The 24,210-nt window shown below is 32.5% G+C and overlaps 2 protein-coding genes across 2 annotated transcripts in view; one reads left to right on the top strand and one right to left on the bottom strand.

Annotated features, from left to right (window-relative positions):
* Positions 1–17,001, top strand: part of LOC115877745 (ATP-binding cassette sub-family G member 8) — an 89,644-nt gene extending 72,643 nt beyond the window's left edge. The window contains exons 5-17 of the mRNA XM_030894049.1: positions 1,767–1,923; positions 3,210–3,448; positions 3,576–3,723; positions 4,340–4,528; positions 4,618–4,794; positions 4,924–5,105; positions 6,244–6,470; positions 11,497–11,680; positions 13,582–13,870; positions 14,271–14,391; positions 15,240–15,384; positions 15,488–15,623; positions 16,653–17,001. Of these exons, the coding sequence (XP_030749909.1) occupies positions 1,767–1,923; positions 3,210–3,448; positions 3,576–3,723; positions 4,340–4,528; positions 4,618–4,794; positions 4,924–5,105; positions 6,244–6,470; positions 11,497–11,680; positions 13,582–13,870; positions 14,271–14,391; positions 15,240–15,384; positions 15,488–15,623; positions 16,653–16,892 (2,434 nt within the window). The 3' untranslated portion in view covers positions 16,893–17,001. The remainder of the gene's footprint in view (positions 1–1,766; positions 1,924–3,209; positions 3,449–3,575; positions 3,724–4,339; positions 4,529–4,617; positions 4,795–4,923; positions 5,106–6,243; positions 6,471–11,496; positions 11,681–13,581; positions 13,871–14,270; positions 14,392–15,239; positions 15,385–15,487; positions 15,624–16,652) is intronic.
* A 1,070-nt stretch (positions 17,002–18,071) lies between these two features.
* LOC115877785 (protein FAM183A-like) lies at positions 18,072–20,637 on the bottom strand. Its single transcript, XM_030894099.1, has 3 exons — positions 20,478–20,637; positions 20,276–20,420; positions 18,072–18,294 (listed from the first exon to the last, which is right to left on the bottom strand). Exons 1-3 carry the CDS (start codon positions 20,575–20,577, stop codon positions 18,162–18,164), a joined length of 378 nt encoding a protein of 125 aa, XP_030749959.1. The 5' UTR covers positions 20,578–20,637; the 3' UTR covers positions 18,072–18,161.
* Positions 20,638–24,210: the final 3,573 nt, after the last annotated feature.

Below are 24,210 nucleotides of genomic sequence, written 5' to 3'. Positions count from 1 at the left end.
AACCGCATGTTACAATTTTAAATAAACCATATACAAAAATGTCTAAAATTGACATATGATATGTATTAGCTTTTTTCGGGTTCTTGTTATTACCGATTCTGAACCGTCCTAGAACTCTGCAGCGCATGCGCAAATAAAATAATGTCTTCATATTTCCTTCTGCGCATACGCATCACAGTTCTAGGACGGTTCAGAATCGATAATAACAAGAACCCGAACAAAGCTAATATGTCCTTCTATTCAGAGTGTCATTTTCTATCGAATAAAGTAGAAATATACCGGGGGTGCCGTTTAAAAATCAAAAATTGAAGTAAACAGGAAGGTGAAACAGGAAGTGATGAAAAACAATTGAATACGTCAGTCAATCCTAATTTATATCATATACTAACATACCAAATCTTGTTTTTTTATCTGAAAAAATAAAAAAGTTATAGGGGTGAACCACTTTTTGAGACGTACCCAGGGACTTGTCAAAGTATTTGTAAGTAAGTTGAGTAGAAATGAACGTAGAGTGATAAAATTTGTATTAAATAAATAAAATATATAAAAAGTTTGTATAATAAGGGCACTTTTCGGCATTTTTTGTATAAGAAATGATAAAGTTTGACGGATAAACCAGTCTCTGTCAATAGAGAAATATTTGACTAGGTTTGTTCCAACCCGCCGCAGAACTGGCATCCAACGATTACGCTCGTGCGCAGTAATTCAGATGTGTTCCAACAAAGATTTGACAGTTATCGGACGATCCTATTTGCGTACCAACTTACCTTGGGATCGTGTAGTTACGATTTCAGAACGGTAATTTTGGTACATGGTCCAAATTGAGAACTGTTTGGGTTGACTTGCGCATTAAAGCATATTGGCAGGGATTATCGATTTTTAACAGCTGATTCTGGTCCGGCGTCCGGCTGATGCTTCTGCCTTGGTTATTTTTTACGAATTCGAATGAGTGAGTTTGTGTGGAGTAAATCGTTCGGAAATTTTAATTAATTTTTTATTTATAAAATAATGTTCAAATATTCTACCACTGCAATGAAATAACAGGAAACTACGCATAACAGGATCATAAAAGAGAGGATAGGTAAGTGAGTTAGTGAGTATACAGTTGAAACAACACTTACCAACAATTACTGGATTCTGATTGTCCATTTCAAGAATAATAATTATTATTATTGCAAATTGCAAACAAAAATAATAGGGTTATGTTATGAAATTCTAAACAAAAAAACCGATCGATACACGCACGTTTAACACTTTTGACAGTCCCGAAAACAATCCACAAAGTGTTCCAATACTTTTTGCACCGTCACGAAACTGTTCGAAGTCCGCGCATGCTAATAAAGTGCAAGAAAACCGATTCGAGTACGATTTCGAAACGATCCCGAAATGCTGGTTGGAACAAACCTACTGATAAACGAATTACCATCAGTTACTTTTGCTTCTGCTTCGAGAAACAGCTGCTACTGCTTTAAAACGTTAAAAACAGATTTCATCTAGTTGCCTGAAAGCTGGTAGAGTCGTGAAAAACTTAAAAAGAAACTTTTTCAAATAATTCGACCATGAAACCCATTTTATATCTTATTTCCCACATCATATTTTGAAATGTAAAATATTAGAAATGAATTTAATAAAATTAAATTTTAGAGCAACAGGTTAATGATCAAATTCAAGGCAAAAACTATAATCGAAGTTAAAATTCATCCAAAGCGAACTAAAAATAATCCCATATCATGTAACTTTACCAACTGTAATGAAAGACCTTTCAGGGGTCAGAAATTGGGCAGCAGGGGACCCAGGGAAGGATCGTCCGGATATGACAGCAGTGACAACGAGACGTCGAATCAGTACAAGCAAAACCGGAAATACAGATCGGACCCGGACTTCCGCATGCAGCCAACCCATCCTTCCTACCATCATCAGGAGGTAAGCTGCACCCTTTTACCATTTCTCTCACCCTAATTAGCCATTTAGTATGATTAAAGTTGTTACTGTGTCGACACTAAGCAGTACAATGTAACTATTCAGGTGTATAATTGGAATTAATATTGTTATGATGAAGTACCATACGATCGAAAAAAAAACGGCGTCAAAGACGGCTGGGGAATGACAATCGATGAAAATTTTAGCGAGGTCAATCTCTAGACATCATTTAGTTGGCCAGTACTCTTCTTTATTATTTACTTCCTGTCAGTTGGTCTTAAGAAGGTTGTAATTTATTTTATATTTAATAAAAATGGTGTAGTTTAAAATTCGAGAAAAAATATATTTTTGGAAATGAATTTGTGTGTCGGGAAACGGTTCTATCCTTTTTTAATCTTCCTCTAATTACTGTTAATTTTTGACAAATTTTATGTCAATTACTATCTAGACCTCTCCAATTTGATCATCAATTATTGTGATTCCCCAGCCCTCTTTGACGCCGTTTTTTTTTCGATTATACGGTATGATTGAAACATAAACTGTATGATACAATGTAGTCTATGGAATTTATTCGATAATAGGGCTATTTTCCGCCACATTAACCATACAGGTGGTTTAAAAATGTGTGGTCATGCATCACCCCGCTCAATAACAAACTACTCTCGTTGATTTATCGAATAAGGCCCTATTTAACCGACACAAAAGAACATAAAAAGTCGAAATCAATTTGAAATTGGTTTGAAAATTGTCCTACTTTTTTTCTGGCAAAGATAATTTATTTCGTATTATTAAAGCATTAAAAATGTAATTGAGTTGCAAAAAAACTGAATAAAATTGTTAAGTTTTATTAGTGTTTTTACATTTTTATTAGTACTAATAATATGTTTTTTATTTAAGCTCCGTAAATTTTATATATTTTAATTAGGGTTAGACTAATTTTTTAAAATATTACAGTGTGTGCTGAATTACAACACCAAAGTTTATACTGTGCTTTGAGATGATAAGCAGTGTGTATGATATGTCATTCTGTTCAGAGTGTCATTTTCTATCGAATAAAGTAAAAATATACCGAGGATGCCATTTAAAAATCAAAATTTGTAGTCATTTCCGGTGAAACAGGAAGTGACCAAAAACAATTGAATACGTCATCAATCCTAATTTATGTCATATACTAACATAGCAAATCTCGTTATTTTTTGAAAAAAATAAAAAAGTTATAGGAGTTTGAGACACTTTTAAGACGCACCCGGTATATTAATTGATTTTAAAAGACTATGATTTTCTTACAGGAATTGCATTCTCCATTACCATTGGCCGCCATGCACCAGGGAGGCATCAGACCCTCAGTAGGAGGCCAGTGGAACAGAAACAAAAGCGTATCAGAAGCCAATCTCCTAGCCAGCGAATATAACAGACCGTACCACCCACCTGGGCTGACCCCCGCTCATTTAAGGGACCCCAGAAGGAACAGCATTGCTGAATTTGGACACCACGGTCACCACGTCATACACCACGACATAGATCATAGGTACATTTATATCTATAAATAATAAGTACTGGCGCCTAAATTGTATCTCTATTTTCTATGAGGTTGCCTAAACACTGCCTCTGTATGGTTACTCAATTTGTTGGTTACACAAAATTTAACATTTCAGTGTCATTAGTCATATGAGCCGGCCAATGTCCAAAGCAGAAAGCCAGTTTTCCATGCCAGCTTCAAGAAAGGGTCCTTCAATCATTAGGACAGACTATATTGCTCAAGAGGATGACAGTGGTCCAGGGTTCATATACCCTCACTTACAAGTAAGTATTTTGGGGTGTAGGTTTGGTGCATTTCCAGTTGATTTCAAAAAATTCAGACCGCAGCGCTCTCTGCGGCAGAAAGAGAGAAAAAAACATCAAGAGAATATCGTTTCCCCTCTCACGGATACCCCGTAGCTACAGAACGGACAAACGTACTGTATAACTGTCTGCAGCTGATTGAGTCACGATCTTTTTGTCTGCCCTTTTGCATACGGCTTTTAAAATAAATAAATATGACATTTCACCAATCGGCATGCAATTATGCCATCATTTTTTCATTTTTCAAATTTAATTTTTTAATAATTTTTAAAATTTCATGCCTCTTTCGATTGGCCGCCCACGCTTTAAGCCCCGGGATCGCGCTGGCAGACATGACTATTTCATAATGGCTACACAAAAGGATACTTCACACAAAAAATTAGCCATGTAACGATAATAAGGTTTTTTTATGTAGCCAGCTCTTAGACTACTGGCACACCCTGTATACCAGTTGTTTACGATATTCTCCGATGGTGGCAGCACCGGCGGAGAATGCACCAAGCCTATAGTAGTGAACTCTAGTCTTTTATTTTCTTATTTCTCAGTAGTTACAAAAAATAAACATTATTTTATTTAGGTTAACCAAGCAAGCCTATGGCCTTCATCTTCCTCGTCATGTTTTGCATCGAGGAACCACCTCCTGCTCAGTGAGGTCTCTTTTGAAGCTAGAGGAGGTGACGTATTGGCAGTGATGGCTACGTCAGAGCAGGAAGGTACGGCCATTTTGGATATGGTAGCCGGCAGAAGAAGACCTGCTCAAGGAGAAGTAATTATTTTTTCTTAAAATGTTCTTAGCTTCCTGATAAAGATCATTATTATCGTCACAATTTACTAAATATGTTTGTTACTTTTTAGATTTTGTTGAACGGACAAAGGGTTCAAAAAGAATCGCTGAGAAAAAGAGTGGCATATGCCCAAAGTGATCCAAACTTGTGCAAAGATATGACAGCAGTTCAAATTATGAGGTTCCATTATGATTTGAAAAAACCAACCGAAAAACTAGGATATCTTAAGATAGATTCTACTGATAGAGTAAGTTATTTCTATTTTTTATATCATTTGCTTCAAATAAAAATTCAAAAAAGGTATAAATACATAATAAACATGAAATCATTGTAATAACCCCAAGGGTGATATTAGTAATAGTTTGGTTTATTCTAGATCAACCTTTTGATAGAAGAATTGGGTTTAGAACAAGTTAGGAATACCAGAGTGTCGTCTATGACCATTTCGGAAAGACGAAGGTTGAATGTAGCTTGTCATTTGTTACAAGACACTGACGTGGTAGTTTTAGACCAACCTACAAGAGGGATGGATATTTTTGATACATTCTTCCTAGTAGAGTAAGTTGTGATAGTATACAAATAGGAATTAGACAGTATATCTGTCGGCGGTCTCCATTTTTTTTAAAGTAAACAATCTGAATTATTTCTGACGGCAAATATATCGGGTTTACTCGGTATTTTTTTACTTTATTCGATAGAAAATGACAACAGAAGAATGAAGAAATATCATATGTCAACTTTTGACATTTTTGCATATGGTTTATTTGAAACTGTAATATGCGGTTCATAACGAAAATTTGACTCGAAATACCAAGTGTGTGGTACCAAATTATTCATAAAAAATGCTTTTTTCAAATATGCTAATGAGCCACCGTCGTTCTGTTTTAAAAAATTGAGATATGATTAAAAATACGAGTTGGGCATTTTTTAACCGGCCAGGACAAGACACGAAAAACATTAGACGATCAAATCTATTTTTTCAAGGCTCCTTGATTAAAAATTAGTGTTTTTAACACTCTAGATTGAAATTTAAAATACGATTTTTTAAGCATAAATGTCAAAAGTTGACATATGATATGCCATTCTATTCAAAGTGTCATTTTCTATCGAATAAAGCAAAAAAATACCGAGGGTACCATTTAAAATCCAAAAGTTGTAGTCAATTCCGGTAAAGCAGGAAATGACCGAAAGTAATTGAATACGTCAATCAATCCTGATTTATGTCTTATACTAAAGTACAAAATCTCGTTTTTTTATCTGAAAAAATAAAAAAGTTATAAGAGTGAGCCACTTTTTTTTTGAAAAACACCCAGTATATATCAAAGGCGCATATACGAGAGGGGTAATGGGGGTAATTACCCCTCCCAAGAAGAAATGTATAAATAAGAAAATCTGGTATAAAATAAAATTGTCACAAAATGAATTAATAATGTCAATCAAAATAGAAATCTAAAAAAATCTAAGTTTATTTTTTTCCATATAGTCACAATACCTTTGAGCGAAAATTTGATTTAAATCTATTATTTTATTTAAATATTGCCACTACCCTTCCCGGACTCATCTCTGGATGCGCCACTGGTATAATATAAGATTTCTATTCAAAAATCGACCGGCTGGTGATGAATAAGCTGTGATATTACTCTTTTTTTTAATAATTAAGTTTCTATGTAATTAAATTTCTGATAAATATTTAAAGGTACTTGCGACAGTGGGCTAATGGTGGTGTAGGTGGTAATTCGATGGGCAGGATAGTACTCCTAACCTTGCATCCTCCTACCTACGAAATATTCACGATGCTGTCGAGAATACTGCTGATTTCTGCGGGCAGGACCATGTTCAGCGGACGCAGAAGAGACATGTTGCCATATTTTGCTTTAGTCGATTACCCGTGTCCGAATTACAAAAATCCTTCGGATTATTACCGTAAGTTGTTATACAATCTAATTGTTATTTATTATACAGGGTGTTTCAAAAAACATGTGCCATCTCCCGTGGGGAGATTCCTCATGTAAAAATAAGATTATTTTTTATATTAACTTAGGTCCGATTCTGCTTTGTTTCATAGCTACAGGGGGTTAAAATCTTATTTTTTTTCGATTTATAATAATCTTCTTCAAAGTGCTTTTAGCGATTTGAATGAAAATTTGAGGGTAATTAAAAAATCGTCTAATTATTTCTTATTTTTGAATGAATTTGAACCATGTTATTATTATACAGGGTGAGTTTCCTACGATGTTCTCTATGGGTATCTTGGAAACTACGGGAGATAGAGAGTTGGTTAAATGGGGAAAGAATTGCAGTTTTGTGGGGTCATAAATATGCGCCTTTCAGATTTATGAAAAAGTTCATGGCTTACTAGATATTTTGAAAAAAACAAATTTCGGCTATTTTAAAAATTGTCCCTAATTCCATTATAAGCTATTTTAGACAAAAAGTTTTCAGATAAAAGTTGTAGATAATCACATCCTTAATGAGATCGTGTCCTTTGTTTTTTTCTAAAGCCTGTCATTTTTGACATATCACACAAACATATGTTTTTTTTAATGGAAACCATAGTTGGCCATGACTTCATAAAAAGCGGCATTTTTTAAGCTTTTTAGCGATATAAGCTATAATATGTTTTCTTCGAAAAATTACTGAGTTATAGCCAATTCTTATCATTTTTAAACAATTTCACTTAGTTAACCATGGAAACAAGTTCAATCGCCGTTACTTTCAGAAATGTGAAACTGTCACATTCAAACTTTGTAAATTAAAATAAACAAAAATTGTAAATATGAATTTCTCAAATGAAGAAAAGCGTGTAGATACTCGCGCATCAATAGAGTGTTTCCAAAATGACTTTCATTATGCCCCCCCCCCCGCATGATGAAAGAAATGCTAAAAATTATTGATATCATAATAATATAAACTCAGGGATAGGAAGAGATGGACTAATTGCATGGGCCTCCTCGATTACCTGACCTATCCATTTTAGATGTTTTTATGCGGTATGGTTAAAAATAAGGTTTACAAAAGAACTTATGAATTAAGAGAGGCACTCGAAGTGGCGGTACGAGAGAAGTTTAATTAAGTCAACCGGTCCTTTTGTGAGAGTAGGTAATAATTCAGTTTTAAAAAGATGTAACTCAAAACAATGGCGGATATTTTGAACATTTTCTAAAATAACTTAAAGTGTATGCAGTGACTGCAGCGATATTAAGTTTTAGTTTGTGTAATGTAAATTCTAAAGAACCGTTTAGTAATATATTCTGACTTTTTATAAGTTATAAATCACAAAAGAATAAGAATGCCATGCAATCTAAGTGAAATTAGTCAAGAAAGATAAGAATTGGCTATAACTAAATTTAACATTTCTAACAAGTCTTGAAAATCGTTCTCTAAAAAAAATAACATTCACCGGTCAACGTATCCTCGAAAATGTATGGTCAAGAAAAGTTGAACCAATAATCTTACACGCTTATCTTCATTTGAAAAATTCATATTTACAATTTTGTTTATTTTAATTTACAAAGTTTGGATGTGGCAGCTTCACATTTATAAGAGACGATTGTTTCCATGGCTAACTAAATGAAATTATTTAAAAATGATAAGTATTGGCTATAACTCGATAATTTTTCGAAAAAAAAACATATTATAGCTTATATCGCTGAACAGACTAAAAAATGGCACTTTTTATAAAGTCATGGCCAACTATGGTTTCCATTTAAAAAAAACATATGTTTGTGTCAAATGTCAAAAATGACAGGCTTTAGAAAAAACGGAGGACACAATCTCATTAAGGATGTGATTATCTACAACTTTTATCTGAAAACTTTTTGTCTAAAATAGCTTATAATGGAATTAGGGACAATTTTTAAAATAGCCGAAATTTGTTTTTTTCTAAATATCTAGTAAGCCATGAACTTTTTCAAAAATCTGAAAGGCGCATATTTATGACCCCACAAAACTGCAATTCTTTCCCCATTTAACCGACTCTCTATCTCCAGTAGTTTCCGAGATACCCATAGAGAACATCGTAGGAAACTCACCCTGTATAGAGGGTGGTCCGAATTGTATTCCGGAAACTTCGGCAGCATATTCTCCAGATAAAAATAAATAAAAAAGTTCGTATAAATGTAGGTCTTAAAATACTTAGTTTCAGAGATACAGGGTGTAGAAATTTCATTTTTATTTCGTTTTATTCTAAATAATTTCTGAAGTAGCGTCAATATTTGGATGAAAATTGGTGTCTGGGAGTTTTTTGACATGAGAAATTTGATTTTGATGTCAATATGACTCCTACTAGTAGAGGGCACCACCTACATGTGTTTTAACTGTTTTGAAGCGTAATAACTTTTTGTCCGTACCTGTATAAAACTACCAAGCGAAAAAATATAATCTCTGTGACTTTTTACGTAAAAAATATCTCTTTGTAAAAATCGCTACGAGCAACCGTTCTTAAGATATTTAGAATGGAAATAGTCAATACATGTCATTATTGACGAAAAATAAACACGTTGAGTAAAGGTGAGTTCATACAGCCAAATAAAATAAAATAAGAATAAAATAAAATAAGAAATAAGGAATTCTTATTTGTGTGCGTTCATACAGTCAAATAAAATAAAATAAGAAATATATATTTGGTCATGCGCAGTACGATGACGCTGGATAAAAGTTAACTTTTACGATTGTTTATAGTAATTTTACTATTTATAGTATATTTATTTATTCGTTGCCTACTATATTATACATTTTACTTATGTGAAATTATAAAATAAATTAAATCCAAACTGAAAATATTTGTAGGTTAGAATTAAACGTGCGCAAAGCCGTTTTCACATAAAACAAGAAGTTAAAAGATAAAGACTTCTTATTTTATTTGGCTGTATGAACGCATGTACGGTATCCCATATAACCAACTTTCTTATTTTATTTTATTTTATTCTTATTTTATTTTATTTGGCTGTATGAACCCACCATAAATGTAGATAGTTATTTCACTGAAATAATAAATTTGAAAATTTTTATTTTTTTTTAAATTAATCATAAATTTTTCTGCAAAAAATGATGATAAAACAGTTTCTGTTGAACTTTTGGCACAAAAATATTTCAAATTTATGATTTCAGTTTAATAACTATTTAGTCAACATGTTTAATTAATGTCAATGATGACAGGTATTAATAATTTTGATTCCAAATATCTCGAAAACCATTACTCGTAGCGATTTTTACCAAGAGACCTTTTTTACGTAAAAAACGTCGTAAATGTATATTTCTCGGTAGTTTTATACAGCTGCGGACGAAAGGTTATTACTCGTCAAACCGGTTAAAAAATATGTAGGTGGCGCCCTCTACTAGTAGGAGCCATATTGACATCAAAATCAAATTTCTCATGTTAAAAAACTCCCAGACATCAATTTTCATTCAAATATTGACTTTACTTCAGAAATTATTTGAAAAAATAGAAATAAAAATGAAACTTCTACACCCTGTAGGTATCTCCGAAACTACCCATATAGCACGTCCAAATGAAATTACGTTTCTACAAGGAAGACACATGAGAAACAACATTATGTTAAAGTGAACCTAAGTGTTCATCTAGTTCTAACATATACATATGAGATACACGCAGGTTTATATTGATAGAATTGTGTGATACAGTGTTTACTAGTTGTATACCGTATGCACTCAAGATTCTAAAGAGTTTTTTGTAACGTAACAAATAATTATTAAAATGATGAAATCTGACGTCGGTATATGAGACATACAATGTATAAGTCATATGTATGTGTGATACTTCGTATTATAGTTGTGCCTATAGTACACACCTTGTAAAAATGTGACGTAAAATACAACAGAGTGCTCGATGTCCAAGTCCAACAGAGTGCTCGATGAATGAGTATGCTAATAACCAACTGCTTGGAGGGAAAAGAGGAGAAAAAAATGACTAAACGAGGTCCACCAAATTGTGGCGATATACTAGTGTTTACCATTTTAGTATGTTGTTATACTAGGTACTTATATTTTTAATACATTTTGATACAAATTCTATTCTTTTACAGTGTTTTCTTACTTCTGGTTTCTGCAGTGTAAATAATTATTATTATTGTGTTATTTGCGCTATTGCGTTCCATGATATAAAGAAATATAAGAATTTTATTTTCTAACCACTTAATCCATTTTATGGAAGAAAAATGGTACATTTAATACAAAACAAAAATGGAACAATTTTAAGGCTACTTCTCTTGAACTTTTTCTTCCTAATTTTCGTTCTAAAAAGATATAATTGGTATCATTGAATAAATATTTCTTAAAAAGAACGAAAAGTTAGGCATCAAAACTTGTATTATTTCCTAAATTCGTTCATAAGAAGTAGTTTTATCTAGCACAAGATAATAATAGATACGAAGCAAAATACATACGTATACACGCGGTAGTCACAACTGCAATGTGTAAACATAGTTTAAACGTAATACACAAGTACTGTGTATCCTACGGCACACTGTGTATCCCTTACTTTGTGTATACGTAAATGCTATACTGTGGCTACATTGTGAGGCGGACATTTAACCTTTGTGCATACTTGTTGAACTACAATGTGTAAACGTAGCATATTTACATCGGGGGAATGGTGTCACCCTGTGTCTACATCTAATAATGTAAACACATCGTAAATGTGATTTGATGTGCTGTATGGGTAAGCATTTTAGGACATACATTTATACGAACTTTTTTACTTATTTTTATCTGCAGAATATACTGCCGAAGTTTCCGGAATACAGAAGCAAGACCAAGAGTGTCATGGTCTTGCATTTGCTCAATATTAACGCGGTTTTATATGTGTCAGAAATGCTTACATCCATATTAATAAAATGTACTTCAAACTTCCAAATATTTGCAACGAACTGTTTATTCGACAAATTTTTACCAGTGAGGAAGTGTCTTAATAATGTTGATTCTCTTTTAGTGGACTTGGTTACGTTAGATGATCTGTCAGCCGAAGCCATGCTAGAATCCTCTCAGAGGATAGAACAATTAGGTGAAATTTTTAGACAAAAACAACCTCCGATGAGTGATCCCGGACCTCCATCTCCTTTACCAATGAGTGTGAGGAGTCCAAATGTTTTAGTACAAGCCTTCGTATTATTTACGTAAGTATAAAGTTTATTTAATTATAATAAGTTATTATACGGGGTGGCCCATAGAAAACGTTCCGCAAGGCATAACGGCCAGAGTATTTTTTTTTTCAAAAAATCCAAAAACACGTCAATTTTGTTTGTGAGGGGGACAACTTTTGCCTCAAAAATGATTGCAAAATCTTCAACCCTCTGAGCGGGGGTATCATCCCAATTTTTTTCAAATGGGAATGGGGGTCAAGTAGTACCGCAATGGAAAGGGCTTTCTATTATCTATACTTTCCCGCTTCGTTTTTGAAAATCGGTCGAGTCATTGAGAAAATATGAAGGATTGAAATTTGAAAAGTTTATTTAAAAATTTATCACAGTAAATGATAAAGATAAATTCCTTCGACCAATTTGCTGTTTTTTCTTATTATTTCTAGATGTTTTCGCATTTCTTCACTTGCCACAAGATTGAACGATCAGGTGCAGTAGTTGCGAGATAGCTGTTCTGTGACTTGTGCGTTGAAGTTTTTCTCAATATCGTTAAATTTTTAACAACTATGGTGTACTCACTTGCAGAAAAAGTGGAAATAATCGAAATTTATTTTAAAAATAAATTTTATTTTACTTTATTTTAAAACGTCTTCGTTGAGTTCTTGTACCAACTGAATTTTGTACGGGTGGAACTTTTTTTAATATCCTTTAGACGCTTGTACGATTCACGCCGGTCTCATTGGCTAATTTTCTTGTACTCAGCGTACTTGGCAACTTGGCCTAATACAAATACCTCCATAGCTTTATTTACTACAGGATTTTCCTTCTGCCTCTTTTTATTCATAACGGAACCAGTTTCGCGAAATTTTGCTACTAACTCGCGAACAATTTTGCCATAAAGGTGTTTGTTAGGATGGCGTTCATTGAATATCTGCGCAACCCGATTGCCACATTTATTATTTTTAAAATAAAGTTCGATTATTTCTACTTTTTCTGCAAGTGGGTACACCATAATTGTTAAAAAGTTTAACGGTATTGAGAAGAACTTCAACGCACAAGTCACAGAACAGCCATCTAGCAACTACCGCGCCATCGTTCAACCTTGGGGCAAGTGAAAAAATGCGAAAACATCTCGAAATAATAACAAAAAACAGCAAATTGGTCGAAGGAATTTATCCTCATCATTTACTCTGATAAATGTTTAAATAAATTTCAATCCTTCATATTTTCTCAATGACTCGACCGATTTTCAGAAACGAAGCGGGAAAGTATAGATAATAGAAAGCCCTTTTTATTGAGGTACCACTTGACCCCCCTTCCCATTTGAAAAAAATTGGGGGATGGTACCCCCGCTCAGACGGTTGAAGATTTTGCAATCATTTTTGGGGCAAAAGTTGTACCCCTCACAAACAAAATTGACGTGTTTTTGAATTTTCTGAAAAAAAAAATTACCCTTGCCGTTATGCCTTGCGGAACGTTTTCAATGGGCCACCCTGTATGCTGATAGCCCATATATTATGAGAGAAATTATTGAAATCTTATTGTAATATTCTGTGTTCCTTAGTTATGACGAGTATATCATTTTTTTGCTCCACGAAAATTTTCAAAAACGCTTTGATCTCTTTAGCTTTTACTGGTTTCAAATTATTTAATACGTGTAAAAAATAGTTTTATACGCGTAAAAAATAGTTTTATACGCGTAAAATAAAAAATTAATAAATACAGTTTTTTGCGTGTAAAGTATCAATATTTTTGATAAACACGTGGACTGCTCAAAAATGCACGTCGCGTCACTACGTATTTTTAAACCGTTACGCTAGATCGTGTGTCACGGCCTTGAATTTTTACTCCCAGCGCGCGTAAAGAAGTGTCACTTCAAAAATAGAGAAAAAAATCGACATGACAGTAAATATTTTATTTTGATTTTCTTTTTCTAGGAAAGCGATGATTTACACTCAACCCAACACATTCATCAGTTGGCTGACTCTAATCATTATCTCCGCGTCCCTGTCTCTGATACTGGGAGCTATATTTTGGGACGTGCCCAATACAGATCCTCAATTAATTTTAAACGATAGACTAGGTTATCACTATAGCGTTATGTGCCTCACTCCGTGGCCTCTACTGCTCTACCTTACCTTGAACGAAGTTAGGAAAAGCAGAAAAACTGTGGAAAGGGATATTAAGGATGGGCTATATGGGAGGATAACCTATATTTTTACAAAGGTTTGTTGAATGAATGCATTGAATAAAATTGACTAAAAAAAGACTCTTATCTTCATACAATGAATGGACAGAAGGGATGTATAATCGTAACGATTTTAAAACACATTTTTATCAGTTTTTTAATTTTCTTTTGATAAATTTTAATTTTCATTAGTTAGTTGTACTTTTCTTAGATTATTTTATATTATTTCTCGTTAATTTCATAATTGGTTTTATGCAAAGTGTATAAATCTGGAAAAATATTGTGTCGAAACTTGAATTTTGGCCAGATTGTTGAGAAGTCTTAAAAAAATGATTAATTAAGACTTAATATACTCCTTCCTTAGTCTCTTTAATCAATGTTTTAATTTGTTTAATAAGTTATCTTCCTTACTTTACGTATTTAATTTTTCTTTTCCAGACTGTTATAAATATATTTCCGTCTCTATTCATATGGCTGATATTTGTTATACCTAGTTATTCCATGTGTGGATTGTATATGCAAAGTTTAAACAACTACGATGGATTTTATATCTATATAGGTAAGGAAAATTGTGTAGAAGTCAATCACAATACACAACAGAAAAACCTTCAGAGAACATATAGGTTTAGGACCATTATTTATGTTCATACTGTCTTTACATTTACCGATTTTAATGATCTTATGTAAATTTCTAATTGCTTGTAATTTGTTACATTTTTGATTAATTCTAAATTACTCAAATATTTATTGGTCTGGGGGCTAATCCATAATATAGGTAAATGGAATTATTGAAATACTTTTGTAACTTTTTTGTTATTTAATTATGAGGAATCTATAAAATTTACCTCTACGATTATTCTCGATACGGTTTAGTCACTTTTTTACATCTGTAATCATAAAATCGATGACTTTTTTTGGCCTCACGTTGGGCGCCAAAAAAAACAATGATTCGTCCTACTGGAAAATTGGAAATTTTTTTTTCGGACAAAGTTGCCATGTTTTTTTTAATCCTTTAATCAACAAATCCTAAAAAATCAGCTCAATGTCAATAGAGACCAAATCAACATTTTTGTCGTTTGTGAATCGATTCGGTAGCTTTTGACCTGAGTTTATCAGGAATTGTTGATAATACTATTTGATAAACCGTAGTAACTTTGCCCGACAAGTTAAGTCTTCTAACAACCCAGTAAAAAGAAATATTTAGTTTTTTTTGGCGCCCAACGTGGGGCCAAAAAAGTCGTCTATTTCATAAGTACTAAAATTTTTAATGTGATAAACTCCTAAAAAGGTACAAAAGCATATCAATACTTCCACTCATATGTTGACTAGCCCCCATTATCAAAAATATTTTAAGCAATGATTTGACAAGCCTGCATAAAAATGTATACCTATTCATTATTTTTTTAGGTGTCATGTTGCTATATTTGAGCTGCCTTCAGGCGGTGCATTTAGCAATGGTCTACTTGCTTCCTGTGTCAAATACAGCTGCAGTTATAGCTTCATTTATATGTACAGCGTTCTTTTTAGTTGGAGGATATGTGTTACATTTTAGGTAAGAACTGGTAAAGAACTATTACAAATTAAATAAAAAAATCAGTTTAAAAATAATTTAAAGAAAAACAGATATTAATAACTACTTAATTTTTGATTTTTAGGGATATGGCACCTTATATTTCCTGGATACGATACATAAGTCCAACATCTTGGTTGTTACCGTACGTCTTGAACAGAGAACTAAGTCCAGAAGCTTTGGAAAGCAGTTCGATGACACCAGTATGTCGAAATAAACAGGTGAATAATATATTTGTATTACAAATTCGAATTAACCTTTATTTACAACCACATAGTGTGTAATGGTGACATAACTTCTTCCCTCCTATTAAATCTACGTTCCCACTAATAATTTCTGCACATTTTTATCAGTGAAAATGGATTCCTGAGATATAGTTCTGTCTTGCATTCTGTTCGCTTGGGCAACAAAGATTTTTTTATTACTGTTATGTTATTGTACTCCTTACTTCATATCTCTTTGGGTGTATCAAGGTTTTGTAATATACAATTTCTCCAAAAAATCCTATATGGGTATTTTGCCACTGCACTGCAAGAAAATCTACAAAATAAAATAGTTATTTTTTGTAAACACTTCTGCGTTAAACCCAAACGGAAACTACTTGTCAGAAGTTATGTTTACAGTTATACAAATTTGCCTAACAAAGAAAAAAATGCTTAACGTTTCGGAAAGTTTATCTCTTTCCGTCGTCAGAAGCAAAAAAATACAAAGAATAAAGAAAAAACTATTTAAAATATTTAAATTCAACTATTCGAGAACACTTTAGTTTTTTAAAACAGATACCTCTACAAGAAACCGTTGACGTTCTGTTAAAATGACATTATATCAAGTTAAACTTCAAAATTAACAATTACTACCTGATAACAATTACTTAATAAGGTAAAACCAAAAAGCCCAAACTTTCTGTATGATTATTTTTAAATTTTACGTATGCTATGTTCTTTAAAATCAAAGAAGCGATTGCCATACATTACTAACATCTACAGATGCATGAGCAAACCATTTATTTTTATTAGATTGTATTAAAAAAGCCTCTTTTATTTTTCTTTTAGAGGCTATCGCTTCTTTCATTATAATTTTGGCGTTATTAAAATTTATTCTGTGCCCTGTGTTCCATGAATGCTGACAAATCTTAGATTTGTGAAAATCTTCCTTGTTCTTTAATTCTAACATTTAAGGGTCTAGATGTTTCACCAATGTAAAATTTATCGCATTTTCATATAATTTTTTTAATATACAATTTGTTTCAGGTTCAACATCAAGACATAATTGTCCAACTACCATGTCCCCCACCTAATGGTACCCAAGTACTCTTCAACTACGGCTATCTTACGTCACAAAACCAAACTTTCGACTACGGGAACGTACCTATTGCCATGCTAGTGTTCTATTTAGTGTTTTTCGTGTTGATTTGTTTAGCTTTCGCGTTTAACTGTGGTAGAAACAACAAGAAGAAACATCGTAGAAACGGAGATACTAACAAATTATAAGACTATTTTAAATAACGACAATTAATTCATTTGTGCAATTTTTTATTTTGTTTTTAACTGATGCAATAGAGAATGTTGATGAGTGTATGATGAGAGTAGAAACGTTTTATTTATTGTGTTTTACTACAGTAAACTATCTTAAGTGCCTTTTTTATACGTGTTAAATAATAACTTTAGAAAAAAAAATGTTTTATGCTGAACAAAAAAAAGTATTTTTTATGAAGGAAAATATATAATTAGAAAAGATGTTTGTTTTATTATTATTTCATATTACGTTATTATGTTGATTGAGATTGAAGAAATAAGAAGATGCGCAACCTTATGGGCAATTTCGTGGCACAAAACCTGTAAGAGATGTAGCTGGAGATTTAGTTTAGCCAATCACTAAAGAATATAAGGACATGTAACGCCCATATACGGGCTGCAGCAGAATTTGTGACCTTAGCGGCCATTCTTTTGATGGCAAACAATGAGTATACAACTTGTATACAACAGGTTGTACAACTTTGTATAAACTTTATTAAAATGGTGATTAGTTATTCAGCTTTCAGTTGTAAAAGCAGCAGCGATAAGAAAGAGCCAGGAGTTACGTTTCATAGGTAAATAAACAGTCCACTCTAACTTTTTAGCGTTTTCTTATTGAATTCCGATAATTATTCTTCAATTTCAATTAACATCTATATGTACTTGATATGCGCTATACGTCAATACTAGTTTTGTACCTTTTGTTGACATTTTAATACGTTTTTTTCGTAAATAATTAGGATGATACACCATAGGCGTAGTCAAAACAATTATCAAAAAACATAAATATTGCTTCAAACAGCTAGGTTAAGTAAAATATGTGCCACGGCACTGTTTGGTGACATCGGCACAATTTGCTCTCGGGTGTTATTTGTCTTTGGATTCTTTAGTCTCTGAGTTTAGCTCGAGAGTTGGCTTGGAAATGAAGATCGCTGTTATCTCATGTGCAAAATATTATGGTAAATGTCAATAATCGTCATTTCTAAGCCAACTAGACGACTTTTTTCGATAATACGACATATTCAGTACCTATCATTTTCATTTTATTTTTGAACTGACAGACAATTATTGTCAGTGTCAGGTTGTGATCCTTCTGTTGGACAGGCTATAGCCCCTAGACTATTTTTATATCATTTAAATAATAACAACTTTAGGAAATATATTTTTTAATATAAATCGTGAATTATTATTTACAAAATAGGGCGATTTAAAGCAAAAAATTACTTTTCAATTTTTTAGAGATCGCTATCTTATGTTGGCAGCCTTGCACTGTAACATTTTCAGGCCATGCTTAGTAATCTCATTGACAACTCTGGGAAAATAGAACCTAGGATCGGACTTGACTACTTCCACCAACGGCGTAATGAACCAACCGTATCTAAAATATGATAAAATACTTAACTACACGCAGATGCAAAAAAAACGCAACGGAGAAATTTTTGGTCAAATTAAAAGTTATATTTTTGTTATTTTTAGCCCTATTTTCATGAATCTTCATGAATCCCATGGGGCCCGCCACCCCCCCACCCCCCTAAATCTGTAAATTGTGTAAAATATTAGGCTTTTGGGTTAAAAATGGAGCCCTATTGCTTTTTATTTTGGCCCCCTTCCCCTAAAATAAATTTCTGTATCCGCCCCTGCTCCTGAGCATTTTATTTTTTGGATCATGTCAATACATGCTTTTGTTAATTTTTGAGAGCGAAATGAACTGATCACGATCAATTTGCAATTTTTTCAATTATCATTACTTTTGATGTAATTTTTTTATATGACGAGATAGTTTTGGTGACTATTGTCGTAACGTCATATTACGCTGCATCGGATACTCTATACTAAATAAAAAAAACGTTAAAGACGAACGATATACAGTTCTTGTTTTAATAAACATTAATAACGATAACAGAACTAACGATATTAAGGAAAACATCTGAATACTGAAGTATACAAACAGAAAAAAAATTGTAAAAATTACCCTAATACTTTGCATTGCCTCCCCTGGCTGCTATAACTGTCTGTATACGTCCATTCATACTTGTCATTGAGGCTGCGTATATCATATTGCGTTAAGTTTTTCGATTCTTCTTTAAGAACCAACGAAGCTTATTGAAGCTGGTAACGCTTCGCGACTTCTAACCCTCCTGCCAAGCATTTCCCAAACGTCGAACATGATGGGCAGTTCATAGTAGTATCACAGATCACAGGTAGTATATAGTTCACAATAATTACGAAAGCTGCTGTGTCATATTGAAAAAAACATTAAAAAGAAATTTATTTGAAAAAATTAGAAATTGTTGGTGGCAAGTTCATTTCGCTCTTAAAAATTAACCAAGGCATGTATTGTCATGATCCAAAAAACAAAATGCTCTGGAGACATGGTTCTGACCGTAAAGTTATATTTTAGGAAAATTTACAAACGAAATTATTGCACAGGGTGTGTCAAAGTTTGGGTAAAAAACCAACCCCTCGATTAACCCTGTATAATATGCCAAATACTAAAGTTTATAAAAAACTGAGATTACCAAATAAAGTTGGTATAATTATATACAGCTTGTTAAAAAATTCATGAAAATAGAGCTTAAATTAACAAAAATATAACGCTTTAAATTTGACTAAAATTTTCTCCGTTGCGTTTTTTTTGCATCTGAGTGTATTACTATTTTTTTCTTCTAAATAATTCAAATCAAGCGACTTTGGACGAGGTGATTGTTTGAACGGGTGACCGTCTGAGAATTCTATTGTGTTATCATTGTTTGAAGACTTTTGGAGAATGTAGTCTTCTCATCAACGTTCTGAAAGAATCGACTCAGTGCATTGTTTGACTGTCTCAGTGATTTATTGCTTACTAAAAGAATTTCGAACTTCCTCCATTGTTGTTATTTATTTTAACTCTCGGCAAATAACATTGGAAAATTTGGAGAAAGAAAAAAGTCAGCGAAAACCGCATCTTGATATCTCCTTTCAAACCGAAGATATTAGCAAAATTATAATAGATACCAAAACATAAGCCCTTAATTACCTTATTTTTACAACACGGTATCAGTAGCCCTCTTGATTATACCCATTCTAACAAAAGATAAAAAACAGTTAGTTTATTTTAAAATCGACGATACACCAGGATACCATAATACCAGATGCATTAATATCTAATAATTAAGATATTAATAAGAGTGAACAAGAAACGATGCCTCAGTGAAGTCATGTAGGCTTTGGAAAATAGTTGCTTTTGACATAATAGTATAAACGTCAAATTGTTATTAGATCAACATTTTGATAGTCTTAGTAGCGTTTTTATCTTTTAATTGCTTTTTCAAAATGCCTTTATTATTTGAATTAGTTGAAGTTGTTGGCATTTTTGTTACTTTTGATTTTCCGTTTCTGGCCACTCGAGTTTGTCCTTTGGACCCGAATCTTTGATGAACATGATGTTTTTCAAAATCTCAGGGTCGACAATATCCGCTTCTTCGCCCTCATATTTAGAGTAAAACTTTGGTGTTTGTGTAGTTTCTAAAATATACTAGAAATTATGTATTATCCTAGGCAAAACATTATTTAATTATCTACTGTTATAGTTTCTCCTATAGGCGTCGTATACTTTAATATATTTTATCTCCTTCTCATTGATTTCTTTTAAGAATATTTCTCGGTTTTTCTTAAGAACCATTTTCGTTACGACCACAGTTACGACAAATTTTTAAATTCGTTCTCCTTGTCACTGAAAACGTCAAAGTCAACAACAGTCAATTTTAAACCATACAGGGTGTTCCTTAATGCCATGCTAATATTTAAGGGCGTGATTCTTGAACATATTCTAAGGAAACTTTTTTTCATAATAACTCTGATTTTATTATAGATATCTTTATGAAACTTGATACATACGTCTTCTATGCATTAAAATACCTTTTTTGGTGTACAAATAAGACTTTTATTTATTTCAACCAGTGCCGTTCATACGGGTTTTACATTGAATATTTTTGGAGAAAAAAGTGGTACACCACTGACTTCTCTTAAAATAAAATAAAAATATTTTTCAAAATCTCCATACATTTCTAAACATTGTCATAGTTTCTGCTTAAAAAATTAAAGTCCGTTTATTTCAGGGTCAAATAGCTGAAAATATGATGCGGTGACTGTTGTGTGAAATTAAGAAATGAAACTATTTTTTGTATATCAAAATAAGCATTTTGATGCATGGAAGACTTGTATCAAATATACCATCAGAGATATTTCGAAAAAAAAATAGAAAATTTTACCACCCTGTTTCTAAAAAGTTAAGATGTGTAGGACATACCGCGGGTGTTGCATCGTCGGACGGGACATGGGAAATCCCGTGTAAATTTTAATGGGGTCAATTATTGGCATCCCTAATTATTTTAGAGAATAATTCTATTTAGGTTTATTGAAGAGCACTAAAACCCACATTCAAAAGAATAACTTTAGATATTTTTGATTAGCTCGTTTACGAGTTATCGCCGATCAATCGCCCGATTTCTTTTTAAATATTTTTCCTTTCTTATGGCCCTGTATTTACTTATGAGCACCAGTCAAGCTAAAAGATAACTGTCAAATGAAGTTGTCATTTCAGAAATTTACCTATTTAGTGCTTTATTATTATTGAAAACTCATTCCTACATCGGAAATCTTAAAGAAATACAAATTAATATGAATTAAAGTAAAATAAAGTAATCAATTACAAGGTTAATTATAGTATTATTACAATATTCAATAACTTATTAATTTAGGTACTATTAAATTGTTAGAACTTTAGGATTTAAGATGTTCAAATATTCCTCCATCGACTGCTAGACAATAACCAGACAATAACCCAGGCGATCATAAAATTCTCTTCTTACATTCGTTAGTTGGTAAACTGAAATTCTATTGTATTCGGCAGAAATAGCATTTTTTATCTCGTCTAGATTTGGGTATTTTTTATCCTTGTATATCCTGTTTTTTAAATGGCACCAGAGAATGAAATCATTTGGCGAAATATCAGGAGACCTTGCTGGCCAATTTACTGTATGATTTAGGCCAATAACGTTTCCGTTAAAACTATTGTCTAAATATTCCCGAACAGCCAGGGTATTATGTGCCGGGCAGCCATCCATTTAGTACCAAACTTCCTGATTTTCCCTAGCGGCATCATGTAAACCAGGTAAAATATGATTTTCGAGTAGTTAATTTCATAATATTCTGCATTTAAATTTCGCGCAAGAAATAATGGCCCGATAATATTGTGTCTGAATATCCCTGCCCAAACATTTACTTTCTGTGGATATTGCATCCCTGTTTCGACAAACCTGTGTTGGTTTTCTTTGTTCCAATATCGATAATTTTGAACATTGGGTTCATTATTTAAGGTAAACGTGCATTCGTCAGTGAAACATATGTTTTTTAAAAATTCCCTATCCGTGTTTGCTCTTTCCATCATATCAAAACAAAACGCCTGCCGCCGTATTTCGTCCCCATTTCGTAGCTCTTGGTGCTTTTCATATTTGAAGGAATAGTACCGTATGATCGAGAAAAAACGGCGTCAACGATGGCTATGAAATGAAGATCGCTGTCATTTTATATGTAAATTTATATGGAAAATGTCATTGATCGTCATTTCCCAGCCAACTTCAGCCCATTTCTCTTCCACGCACAATAAAACTTCCAAGTCGGTATCATTTCTTGCGTCTTCTCTTTGTTCCTGCCTTGCTTCACATCTGCAGTTATTTATTAGGGTACCTTTGGTCTCAAATCTCTGGATATTCCTTGCCATTGTAGATTTTCCAGGTATCGGTCTATTCGGATACAAAAAACATGTCCGACACCTTTTGATAACTATCTCCTTGATAATACCATTTAATCATCAATACTTTTTCTTCGGTAGTGTAATTCATGGCTAATATTTTCGATATAGGTATGAGTTTTTAATAATAATAATAAAGCACTAAATAGATAAATTTCTGAAATGACAACTTCATTTGACAGTTATCTTTTACCTTGACTGGTGCTCATTAGTAAATACAGGGCCATAAGAAAGGAGAAATATTTAAAAAGAAATCGGCGATAACCCGTAAACGGACTAATCAAAAATATCTAAAGTTATTCTTTTGAATGTGGGTTTTAGTAATAAACCTAAATAGAATTATTCTCTAAAATAATTAGGGAAGCCAATAATTGACCCCATTAAAATTTACATGGGATTTCCTATGTCCCGCTCGACGATGTAACACCCGGTACATTCATATAAAGTTTTATTTTATCTCATTAAGGAACCCCCTGTATAGGAGCTCGCTGTGTTTTTCCTGTTGTTTGCGGTCTATGGTAGAAAAGCATTTATATAACAGTAGTAATATTCTTATATATTGGCTTGTAAATATATTTATTATACTGCCAACATCTCTAAAGAATAATTGAAGGGCTGATTGTAAATTGTGTAATAACATGATAAGTCACTCAACCAGAAATCAGTTTTATTAACTAGTAACTAGTGTTTTTCTTGCCGTTTTTCCAACAAATTTGTTAGATAAAAACTTAGCGATTTAAACTAAACTAACTATAAACGTCTTCAAATATATATTTATTAATAACTAAATTTGCATTTTTTTTCAAAACTACGAAGTCTAATAATTTAAAATTATGGGTAAGGTAGCATATCAGAAACATAGCCAATGCACTTAATAAAATACGGTAAGGTAAACTATTAAAACACACAATTTTAAAAAGTAGTTAATATTTATTTTTGTTCAAGTACCTTTTACCAAAAAAAAAAACAATTATCGTAAAGTATACAGAAAAATCACATATTTCATATATATACAAAACTACAGGGTCGTACCGCAACAAGTGGCACTTACTTGTTCAGCTGAAAATTAATTTTAAACAGAAGCGTTTTATTTTCTATTTTTATTTTGTAAAAAGGCTGGAGCCAATTGGCTTTACACAAGAAAAAAATCGTTAGATTTCTTCAAACATATACAGGGTGTCTAATTCCGCTGCTCCAATGGAATATATTTATTTGTAAACAAAATAAAAGTTTATTTTTTTCGGTGTAGTATATACATATTTAGTTAGTAGTTAACTGACTTTATTTTTTATTAACACCCTGTAAATTTAATATAAATAAATAAATGAAGAAATCTAACAATCAAGCACTGTACTCACGTCAGGCAAAAAAAAACTAAATAGTGTGGCACGTTATATCGAACTATGTATGTAAAAAGATCTAAAAAATGTATCCCTGACTTTTCTAAGTGTTACGCTTTTTGAGCCGAATCACAACTTTGTTTATTTTTGAGCCAAAAAACTA

This window comes from Sitophilus oryzae, unplaced genomic scaffold (assembly GCF_002938485.1).
Source record: "Sitophilus oryzae breed Bouriz unplaced genomic scaffold, Soryzae_2.0 scaffold_1498_pilon_pilon, whole genome shotgun sequence".
Classification (NCBI taxonomy): domain Eukaryota; kingdom Metazoa; phylum Arthropoda; class Insecta; order Coleoptera; family Curculionidae; genus Sitophilus; species Sitophilus oryzae.
This window is presented reverse-complemented; position numbering and strand designations above follow the sequence as displayed.